The sequence below is a fragment of the Marmota monax genome, unplaced genomic scaffold, assembly GCF_021218885.2.
Source record: "Marmota monax isolate L192 unplaced genomic scaffold, Marmota_monax_Labrador192_F-V1.1 WCK01_AAM20220418_F8-fsc00002, whole genome shotgun sequence".
In the NCBI taxonomy this organism is placed as follows: Eukaryota; Metazoa; Chordata; class Mammalia; order Rodentia; family Sciuridae; genus Marmota; species Marmota monax.
The window spans coordinates 15,072,610-15,084,689 of NW_026693571.1; the positions used below are offsets into that span (position 1 = coordinate 15,072,610).

General features: G+C 39.5%; 1 protein-coding gene across 2 annotated transcripts in view; it reads left to right on the forward strand.

Moving 5' to 3' along the window:
- The first annotated feature begins 7,043 nt into the window (after positions 1–7,043).
- Positions 7,044–12,080, forward strand: part of Manba (mannosidase beta) — a 107,748-nt gene continuing 102,711 nt past the window's right edge. The window contains exon 1 of one of the 2 annotated variants that reach the window (XM_058583824.1): positions 7,044–7,349. In XM_058583824.1, coding sequence (XP_058439807.1) covers positions 7,173–7,349 — 177 coding nt within the window. In that variant the 5' untranslated portion in view covers positions 7,044–7,172. The remainder of the gene's footprint in view (positions 7,350–12,080) is intronic. The other variant, XM_046459017.2, reaches the window with a different exon arrangement.

The following is a 12,080-nucleotide window of genomic DNA, read 5'->3' on the forward strand; positions in this document are numbered from 1 at the left end:
CCATATGTATTGGATCATCTTCCCGTAAATTTATGGGGACGAGATGTCCTAGATCAATTAGGTTTGACATTAACAAATAACATCAACCAAAATGCACCCACTATTATGACTAGACAAGGTTTTAGGAAAGGAAAAAGATTAGAAAAACAAGAACAAGGTATAGCAGCACCAATACAAATAGATCAAGGAACAGACAGACATGGGTTGGATTTTCAGAAAGGGCCACTGAGACAATAAAAATTACTTGGAAATCAGAAAGACCAGTATGGGTTCCTCAGTGGCCCCTGACTAAAGAAAAGATACAAGCAGCCCATGACCTGGTCAAACAACAATTAGCAGAAGGACATATACAACCTTCTGTATCTCCCCATAATACTCCCATTTTTGTCATCAAAAAGAAATCTGGTAAATGGAGATTATTGCAAGATTTAAGAGCCATTAATAATGAGATGGTTATTATGGGACCTGCTCAATCAGGGATTCCTCAGTTGTCTGCTTTGCCAAAAACCTGGTATGTTTTAGTTATAGATATTAAAGATTGTTTTTTTTCAATTCCAATTCATCCTGAGGATAGTCCACGTTTTGCATTTACTATCCCTGCACTGAATCATGAAGGTCCTGATCAGAGATATGAATGGAAAGTACTCCCTCAAGGGATGGCTAACAGCCCAACTATGTGTCAAATTTATGTTAACAAAGTAATCCAGCCACTTAGAAATCAAAATCCTGAACTACAAATATTTCACTATATGGATGATGTATTATTAGCACACAAAGATAAAAACACATTGCTAGAATGTTATGCCACACTTACAAACTTATTAAAAAATTATAATCTAGAGATAGCAATAGATAAAGTACAATTAAATTTTCCAATTAATTATTTAGGAGTTCTATTATCCTCAACCATGGTCCGTCCACCAAAAATTCAAATACGAGTAGATCAACTCAAATCACTTAATGACTTTCAAAAGTTATTAGGAGACATAAATTGGATAAGGCCTTATTTAGGTATACCAACAGGAGAGTTGGGACCTTTATTTGATATCCTAAAAGGTCCATCAGATCCAAATTCACCCCGAATGTTAACGCCTGAAGCAAGAAAGGCATTAAAAATCATTGAAACATATATGGAAAATATGCATTTGGATAGAATTGATATAAGTTTGCCTTTATTATTTATTGTACTACCAACAAAAAATATTCCTACAGGAGTATTTTGGCAAGAAGGTCCATTATTATGGATACATTTATCTTATTCTCCTAACACTATTCTTACTAGGTATCCTGAGGCTGTAGGACAATTAATACTCAAAGGAATAAAAGCAGCAAAGGGAGTGTTTGGAATTTCTCCCAATAAAATTATTACTCCATATACTATGAATCAAATTGATGAGTTAGCTAATGAGTTAAATACTTGGGCAATAATCATGTGTAAATCTAATGTTTCATTTGATAACCACTTACCATCTAATCCTTTATTGTCTTTTTGGTCATTGCATCCTGTAATTTTTCCAAAAATGACAAGAAAAACACCTATCATGAATGCTCCAAATATATTCACTGATGGGTCAAATAATGGTACAGCAGCAGTAGTTACCCCTGATCAAACTTTTACATTTTTAGTACCCAAACAATCAGCTCAAAAGGTAGAGCTTAATGCAGTTTTACAAGCTTTTGTGATGTTTAAAGATTCTGTATTTAATTTATTTTCTGATAGTCAGTATGTAGTTAATGCTATAGTATCTCTTGAAGATGCTGGTAGGATTTCCCCTTCTTCTACTGTTTTCTCTTTGCTTTCCACTATACAAAGTCTAATCTGGGACAGAAAAGATCCATTCTTTATAGGACATATCAGGGCACATACAGGATTGCCTGGAGCCCTTAGTTTGGGCAATGATTTAGCAGATAAAACTACACATGACATACATATTTTCTCTACACTAGAAGAAGCTATAAATTTTCATAAAAAGTTCCATGTCAATGCTAATACTTTACAAAAGCGTTTTAAAATAACTAAGGAACAAGCTAGACAAATAATAAAACAATGTCAAAATTGTGTGACCTTTTTACCACAAGTTAATCTTGGAGTCAATCCTAGAGGATTGATACCTAACCATATTTGGCAGATGGACGTCACACACTTGCCAGAATTTGGAAAATTAAAATATTTGCATGTTACAGTTGATACTTCTTCTGGATTTTTGATGGGCTCCCTTCATGCCGGAGAAAAAACTAAAGATGTTATAGCTCATTGCTTACAAAATTTTGCCACTGTGGGTGTTCCAAAACAGTTAAAAACAGATAATGCCCCTGGTTATACTTCTACCTCTTTTAAACAATTTTGCTCAACATTTGGCATTACTCATATAACAGGAATCCCATACAATCCACAGGGACAAGGCATAGTTGAAAGAGCTCATCAAACTATTAAAATGTACTTATTAAAGCAAAAAGAAGGAATTGGGAAGGGGTATATATTCCCCAAAGATAAACTTAAAATAACCCTTTTTACTCTAAACTTTTTAAATTTGGATTCATCAGGACTTAGTGCTGCGGAAAGGCATATGTGTCCAAAAAATGTACATAAGCCCAAGGTACTTTGGAAGGATATTCTAACAGGACAATGGAAAGGTCCTGACCCAGTAATTGTCTGGAGTCGGGGGTCTGTTTGTGTGTTTCCACAGGGAGAACAGCAGCCGATTTGGATTCCAGAGAGATTAACCAAGGTCCTGACCCAGTGATTGTCTGGAGTCGGGGGTCTGTTTGTGTGTTTCCACAGGGAGAACAGCAGCCGATTTGGATTCCAGAAAGATTAACTAAAGCGATTTCTACAGACCAAAAAGAAGATGATTTGGCTCAAATCCATAACAACTGATATCCAAAACTCCAGTTTGGCTATTCTTACATCTGCAACAGAACCAGGATGCTTTTTTCAATGTCTATTTTATTATTGCCCTTTGCCATATCATGAAGTTCTATTTTGTTTTTTGAGCTCATACAGACCTAGGTTAATGTTTTGCTGATCAGTTCTATTTTTTGACTATAGAGTTTTTAAGCATTGCAATGGAGATTTCACCTGTAAAAAGTTATAAGGCCTTTACTATAATGTTATGTGTTGTATGTATTATATTATGTGTGCACACTTGTGTTTTGTGTTATATGTTTGAATGTATGTATGTCCATATATCATATATGATGAGCGCTCATGATAAAATGGATCCAAATATTTTTTTTTTTCACGTGATTTATATGGTTTAATTTAAATTGGGTAAACAACTGTTGAGGATTGTTTTAATATGTAAACAAAAAAGAAGGTTAACAGATCTGTTTGTTTACTTTTACCTTTCCTTTTCATTATATTTAATAATTCTCTTAAAGATAATGTAAATTGTTAAGAAAATTGTTTTCTTTTAGTGCCTTCTGTAGTGTTACATAATTTTTTCTTTAGCCATTATTGCCAGAATTCCTATCTTCATCCCAGTGCCGGTGAAGACAATGTAAATTGTTAAGAAAATTGTTTTCTTTTAGTGCCTTCTGGAATGTTACATAATTTTTTCTTTAGCCATTATTGCCAGAATTCCTATCTTCATCCCAGTGCTGGTGAAGTGAAAGATAAAACCAATCTACAGCTTCTACAATAGCCATCACTGAACTGCTTGCAGAACTTGCCTGGACACATTGTGAGCTCACCTGTATGCATTGTGAACTATCTGTTGGTACAGCGAATTGTGGTAGTGCTGGAGTATTTTTGCTGATGGTGTCACCGGTGGTACAATTTAGGAGCCCTCAATTGGCTTAATGTCATGGCATTTTGCATCCTCCTCTACTAGTGATGGTCTAAAATTTGGGGGCCAACAGAGGTGAGGCAAAGAACCTCACCCCCCCACAGGTGCAAAGGCCTATCCACAAGTATGGCTGTATGCTGGACCGGTAGTCAGTGACGGGTATGATCCAATTGCAGTGGTACCAACCTAAGACAGGAGGCTGACGCCTAGAGGTCAGTTCATCCGATGACGGGTAAGGACCATATGTTGAATTGGACTGCCTAACAGGCACGGTCCCTAAGCCACATGCTTGTTGTTTAAACAGAGAGGGGGAGATGTTGAGAGCCACAGCCAAAGGGGCCCCAGCAAACTTCCAGCTGCCAGCAAACTTCCAGCTGCTGGCTGATGATTGGCTCACAGCGGCCCCAGCAACATCTAGCTGATTGGCTCCTCGGCCCCAGCAACATCTAGCTGATTGGCTCCTCTGCGGTGATGCTCATTGGACTGTTTCCCTGCCCTTTCAGACCACGGAGCTGCTCATTGGGGGACTTTTTTGGCTCCGCCCACGTGACCCAGCCAATCGGCCTCAAGAGCAGGAGGATTGTGGGAGGTGGGGAGAAGCTTGGGTGGGAGAGAGAGGCTTGGGGAAAGCCGGTGGTGGCAGTTGAGGCTCTGAGGGTTTTTCCTGAGAGACTATTTTGTTTGTCGTGTGTGGTTCTAAAAATAAAGTTAGTTTCTTTTGACAAGTGGCTCCTGATTGTGCCCAGCCAGACTGCGGCACCAATGGACTATTTGGCAACCCTTTTAGTAAAACCTTTCTTCTTTTTCTCCTCCTCCTCCTCCTCTACATTCTGCTTCTTCTCCTTCTTCAGAATTGAACCCAAGTGGACTTTACTCTGAGCCACATCTGTAGACTTTTTAATTTTTTTTTATTTTGAGACTCTTATTAAGTTGTTGAAGGCCTTGCTAAGTTGCCAAGTTGGCCTAGAACTTGCAATCTTCCTGCCTCAGCCTCCCTAGGTGCTGGGATTATAGGTATGTGTCAGCATGCCTGTCTTTGACCCCAGTTTTGAGATTAAACAAACCCTGAATCTAACAGAAAATACACCTTCAACATGCCATTATACTTTCATTTTCTTCATCTTATAACTAGTATAATTTATCTCATGGGGTTGGAGCATCCTTGGCTTTGGTATACCATGGTATTCTAATAAGTTTACCAACTTTATATATTTAGAGATGAAGGAAGTATTGTCACATGATAAAAGGCCAAAAAGCCCCTATTGATCTTCTGTGGCAGGACATTGATCCTACAAATCATTTAACCTCTGGAGGACTTGTTTGTCTTTTTAAATCAGGGAACTATCATTTGTCCAAAGTAATTCAAATTTTGGAAAGCATCAAAAGACATGATAAAAAAATGGAGTCCATTTTCACCATGTAAGTTCGTAGATACTCATGACTATTTTAAAAATTGTATTTGGTAACATCACTTTAAACTGTTGAGAAGCTTTGTGATTCCTCTAAATAAAGTTCTTTCTTCAAGCAAATTATGGGCAAAAACTTACCCCATAACAAAATAAAAGCTTCATCATGTCATCTGTACCAATCCCAATTTTAGGAAGAGCCCTTTTTAGGACTTTTGATTTTTCTTAGAAACACTCAGTTCTCTAAGTGCAAATAACCTAAACAATGCCATGTTTGAACCCTGGATCAAAGGTGGAATAATGTCTCTGTTTTTTGTTTTCCTAGAAAATGATTTCTCTTAAACATTTCTTAATAGAAAACAGAATTTATCCACATGTTGGCTTGGATGAATTTGTCTTTGATTTAGCTTCATGGAATCTCTAGGATTTTTGCCACTCTTGTTGATATAACCTTGTTATCAGCATTGCACAGACCATGGCTGACCATTTAATGCTAGGAACTATGGCATAGAGTTCTGTTCCTATCAAAAGTAAAAATGTTCTTGAAGGAAGGAAGGCTTTGAGTCAGCTACTGCCTTTCATCTGTAATACCAACTGGCTTTACTGAAAGAAGTGTAGGAGGCAGGAGAGGAAGGTTCTGATCCTATCTGTGGGTGGCTGTATGACATGAAAGTCAACTGACCTCTTTGGACACAGATCTCCCAGCCTTCAAGTCAGGGTCTGGTAAATCCATAATGACCCTAAGCCAAGGTGCCAGGCTTGTAAAAATACTCACCCTGCAAAAGTAAAGTATCTTCTGTGCCTATAATTCAGGCAATTTCATAGCCATTAGAAGGCAGAACAAAGTCCAGATTTGATGAGGGTAGAACTTGCAGATAACATCAACACAGGACTAAGCATTTTATTCAATGTGAAATTTCCTCTGAACTTCCTAGGATCACTGTAATAACACATCCTTTGCAAAAATTGGACTCAGGTAGATCATGTAACTGCAAGACCTGAACCAGCGTGTTATTTTTTGGATACCTTGGCATTGATATGCTGTATACGGTAACTCATTTTAGGCTGATTACCTGTCTATATTTTCTACTTCAAGAAATGGAGAGTTTGTAATCTTCCCAAATTCCACAGGTAGTGAGGGCAGGGAAATTTAAACTCACCTACACGTCTTTCCGGAAGCCTCCTTGGTGGGGCTTTATGAAACATAGGACATAGGCCACTAATAACAATACCCAACATGCTGTGCTTTCTGTGCATCAGGCCCTGGGCTATGTGCAACAGACACATTTTCTCAAGTCCTCAAACACTACCTTACAAATGATATACTGTTAGCACTTGTTCACTCTTTAAATTAGAGTGGGGGTATATGCTCTGAGACCCAAGGGACAAGCTGCAGGAGGTGGGATTGTCTACTGCCAGACAATCCCCTGAAGCATGGACAAAGGTCTGTGCACATTATGGGGAAAGGAAGTGGTGGGAAGTCTCCTTTTTCTGTCCTTTGTAGATATGAGGCTCCTCTCTACATGCGGTCTCCACATATTGTCCATCCCTGATCTCCCATAGACTTTGAGCCACTTTGTTCCCAGGGATGTGTCTCAATTATCACACAACATTCTTGCCTTCCGCCACACATACCGGGGAAGCGGGAAGAAACTAACTCTAAAGGAGGTCGCAAGCCGCAGAGATCCCCCAGTTTGGAACCGTTAACGAAGGCCCAAGTTCCCGCTCCTGCGAAGCCTGGGTTTCCGCTCAGCGGTCCAGGCCTCAGCGTTCCGGGCCCGAGGCAGAGAGCGCCCCGCTGACCTGGGGCGGGGCCGGCTCCTGGGGGCGGGGCCTGGGGCCCTGGGGGCGGGGTCCGGGGCCCCGGGGTGGGACAGCTAAAGCCTGGGTATTTCAGCAAGACTGACGGGTGGCTTCGCCGCGGCTTCCCTGAAGCTAAGAATCCGACCTTCATGGTCCCGGGGCTCCAGCAGCCGAGATGCGCCTCCACCTGCTCGTGCTGCTCGCGCTGTGCGGGGCGGGCTCTACTTCCGGGGCGCTCAGCTACAGCTTAGGAGGAAGCTGGAGGATCCGCAACGGGAACGGCTCGCTGGATCTGTTGGGGACGGTCCCCGGCTGCGTGCACAGCACCTTGTTCCAGCAGGGCTTTATCCAGGTACAGTGTGCGGAACCTGCGCCCGACTTCCCCGAGTGGTTCGAGGGGCCCAGGGACCGCCTGCAGCCCCCGAGCCTGGCCGTTCTCGTCGGTTTGGCACATAACTTCCTCTTTGCATCTTGTGGTCTGGGAGGCGGGACGGGGGTCGGGGATACCCGGGCAGTGGGGTACAGTCTAGATGGAGACTGACCGACCCAAGCTGGAGATCAGTAATTCAGGAAAGATGAAGTTTAGATTGAGAAAACAATATTTCTATTCGAGGTTTACTTATTGCCATAGTCTCGACAGAAGCGCTATACAAAGGACATGTCACTGACAAGCTTAAGTTGGGAGATGTCTATTCAAACTACCTGGGTGCTGCAGGGGACAATAGCCTTTAGTTAACTAAGAGTTTACCAAGTAATGTCTCAGGTTTTCATTTTTGTTTTTAGGCTACGGAAAGTCAGATTTGGGATTGATAACAGCGCATAGGTTGAGGAGAATGAGACCTACAAAAATAAAACTGGGTTTGTCAGTGCTAGTGTAAATTCTAAATATTTTGTATGGGGGCTGGTGCTACTGGAGTCCTTGCACATGCTAAGGATGCACTCTCCAGCTGAGCTACATCCCTAGCCTTAAAGCCTAAAATAAATTTTAAGATGACTGTTCTATGAGGGAATGTGGCAGGCATGTGGGGTGTATGTGTGCGTGCATGTGTGCTGCACGTGTGTAGGTCCCCATCGCATAATAGATTCTCCAGCTAACTCTGTTAGACTCCTTGGAGGGATGTTTTCTATTTGGCAGCCTGGGCATCTGGGTTTGCAAACAGATATTCATCTTCCACAGCTTGTTCTTCAATTGCTTCTTATTGTTTTCTCACATCTTGTCTTTGCTCAGGGCACCATGTACTTGATGCTATTATAGTTGCCACCCACGTCCCAATCCTTAGAACAACTCTAGTAAGTAGGTGTTCTTACCTGGGTTTTATGGATGATATGGAGTTACCTATCTTAGAAGAAATTAGAGAACAGGCCCAGGATCACACAGCAACGAAGTTGATAGAAATGGAATTCTAATTCAAGTTGGACCCAACTTCATAGTCTAGATTCTATACTCTATTTTGCTTACCAAGGTGTTTTTTTTTTTTTTTTAAATCATGCCTTTTCGAGTCATATAGTTGATCATTAGGAGTATAGTATCATTATAAGTTTACTTCAATGACAGGGTAAAATGTATGATCTGGTACTTGTTAGTACTCACCTGCTTCAGGTGTATTTCAGAAAGGAAGTGAATGTTGTAATAATGAGACTGTCCAGAATGTTCTTAGGGAAATCGTTCTCCAGCTTAAGTACTTTATTTTTAGTTAATAAAGTACTGTGACATGGACCATAGCTGACCTTGGTACCTGTGGCTTAATTATACCTGTTTTGAGAATGCCTGTTTGTGTGCAGGGTCTCTGTTTGCTTTGTTTTAGTAGTAGACTTAAACCAGTGGAAAATCTGAGAGCCCAACTTAACTGTAGAACAGACAGGAATTGCTCACTTGGGTTTGTTGATGGATTGGATGTAAGAAGACAGAGAAAGAGGAGTCAAGTAAAACTTCAGGATTTTTATTTTTTTAATCTAAGCTGCTGGCTAAATGAAATTTGCATTACTGAGAGGCATTGTGACCAGCTTGGCCTGTTTCATAGGTGATTGTTTGGATTTCCTGATAAAAGCCATTCCCTGGGGATTCAATAATTTGATTGTACAAATCAATAATTTGATTGTACAAAGTAGATTGACAATGGGCAGATTAATAGGAGAAAAGGCATATGAATTTGAAATTGCAAGCACAAAGAAACCGTACAAAATAGGAAATTCAAAGGAGGGTCAGATGGTTGAAGCTTAAATACCCACTTCACAGGGGAGAGGGAAGTGAAGGATATAAGGCAATTTTAAAGAAAGAGTAAATGATTTTTAGGGAAGATGAATAGGCCCAAACAACAAACAGTAGTCCAGTGGGAAGTTTGCTTTAGCTTTGAATATGGTGTCAATTCTAGCCTTTTTTTCTTTCTAGTTAATCTTTTGGGGGATCCAGCTTTTAGGTAGATAGGGGAATGTAATGTTTACCACCAGCTAGGCAAGTGGGATAGAAGCCCAGAAACCAAGGAGGACACCTGGAGGTGGGATATGACGTATAGTGTTTATTGAGAAATGTTTACAAGGGAAGTCCAGTGGTGACAGGCTGGACAGCCAGATGTTCACCAGTGGCAATAGGATAGACAGGTGTTTCACCAGGAATTCCAGTTGCAATGGGCTAGACAGGTATACCTCTGCTCCATGCAGTGCCTTCTATACCTCCCCAGAAAGCAACGCGTCTCTATACCTCAGGATGCTTCATCCAGGGCCAGCTTCCTGGACAAGCACTTCCCTCTGCACAATGCTCTGATCTGTTCCATTATTGCAGGGAGAGAGTTTTATAGTTTAGGTTACAGAAGAAGCATCACCTTAGCTTGCTTTGTCCTATTGTATTAGCAACATCCCAAGGAACTTGGTGTGCCTTCAAGAAGGCAGCTCTCTACAGATAACATTAACTTTGTCCTAATTCCCAGCATACATGAGAGTCAGTGTCCTTCAAGAAAATGTATTATCCGGGGATGGGACTCAGTGGAAGAGGGCTTGCCTCACATGCACCAGGCCCTGGATTCAATCCCTAGAACTATAAAAAAAAATAGATAATATGTATCTGGACATTTCTTTCAGACTCTCTGTATTAGTTTCCTTGACTTGGCTAGATATTTAGGAATAGAAAGGGCCATTCAGTGACATGGTGTTTTACTGTCCCCCGTTCTTTAAGGATGGCACAGGGGAACTTCAGAAAAAGCCCCTTTCTGCACTTTGGGAGGCAAAGAGGAGGAGAGATGGGGGGAGAGTTGGGGTTTGAGGGGTAAGAGTAGATGTTAAAGGTCAGATAGACCTTAGTTCTATTTTGGGGTATGGTTTTCTGAGCCCAACAGGTATCTTGGAGAGATTGCACTCCCTATTATTTATTTGGCCTATTATGTCATGCAATAATAGGCATTAGAAATAGCAAGGAAATGAATAAGACTCGAGTTTCTATTTTGTGAGAATTTAGTGAGGCAGAAACCTTACAAATTGCTGTATAATATGAGAAGTGCATAGATAAGGGGACTCTTTTGTTAGGAATGTTCTCAGCTTTCCTGTGCAATTTCTCATTGGTATAAATTTTGAAAATATTCTTTTTTTAAAAGGTATTTTTAGTGTGCCCAAATTGGAAGATATAAATAATAATAAGAAAAGTTGTAAACCTGACTTCCAGAGATAACCACTATTAAAATTTAAAAAGATATTATGTCCATGTTATTCAGTGTCAATTGGAGATAATAAGTTCATAATCTGAATTAATAAATATTAGTGTTGGGCTAGGGTTGTGGCTCAGTGGTAGAGCACTTACTTAGCATGTATGAGGCACTGGGTTCGATTCTCAGCACTGCATATAAATAAAGGCATCAAAACTAAGAGAGAGAGAGAGAGAATATTGCTTAAAAAAGATATTATATCTATTCAGAACTTTTCTATACCTACACATTTATAAGTATTTAAACATATGGTTTAACAACTTTTTATATTTAGTATTTTGTGATACTCATATTTAGTAAGCATATTTCTACAAACCATGCTTAATGACTCTTTTCTTCCACTGTACTAATTTACCTTCATCTGTAATCCATCACTTATTATTGGATGATTAGAGCTGACTCCATCTTTTTCTGTTTATAGGGAACTATCCTTTAAACTAAATTTTAGTATATATCCTTATTTTCTTAGACAAATATTTAGAAAAAGAATAGCTAATTCAAAGAGAATGCAGTTTTAAAGTTTTTGTATGCACTTCTAAGTTGTTCATCATAAAACTATACTAATTGTACACTCCCATAATCATTTTATCAGATTGCTTATTTTAGGTGCTAGCTTTGAATATTAGTTAAAAGAAACAGTAACAACAAAATCAGTTTACATGTTTTCTTTGATGTGCAGATGCCAATTCACAATAAAGGGATGGGGCTAGGGAAGAGGTACTTTGGATTAGGTACTTTGAATTACGCCCAGGGGAGTGAAAGGAGGGGAGGGAGTATGGGGGTAAGAATGACTGTAGAATGAATGGGACATTAACCTATGTGCATACATGATTACATGACCAGTGTAACTCCACATCATGTACAACCAGAAGAATGAGAAGTGATAACTCGGTTTATATATGATGTGTCAAAATGCATTCTACTATCACGTGTAACTAATTAGAACAACAACAAAACCCAATTTACCTTTTAGTGAGGTTAAATACTTTTGATGTGTTTATTGACTATGTTTGCTAGTCATTTTGGGGTTATTCATGTTCTTTATTTATCATCTTTTTAAATACAAACTTTAAGATCTTTTTACAAGTTACGTATTTTCGAAGATTTCCCATTTATTAATGATATATTTTTCATGTAGCTGTTTTAAAGTTTTATATAGATATATTTAAAAAAATTTTGTAGTTATATATGGATAGAATGCTTTTATTTTATTTGTGGTGCTCTAAGGATCAAACCTAGTGCCTCACATGGGCTGGGCAAGCACTCTGCCACTGAACTACAGCCCCAGCCCTATAGAAATATTTTAAGTTTATTCTTTTTTGATTGTTACTTTGGTCAGTGTATTAGTCAATTTTCCATTATTATAATGAAGAACTGAGACTGGGTACTTA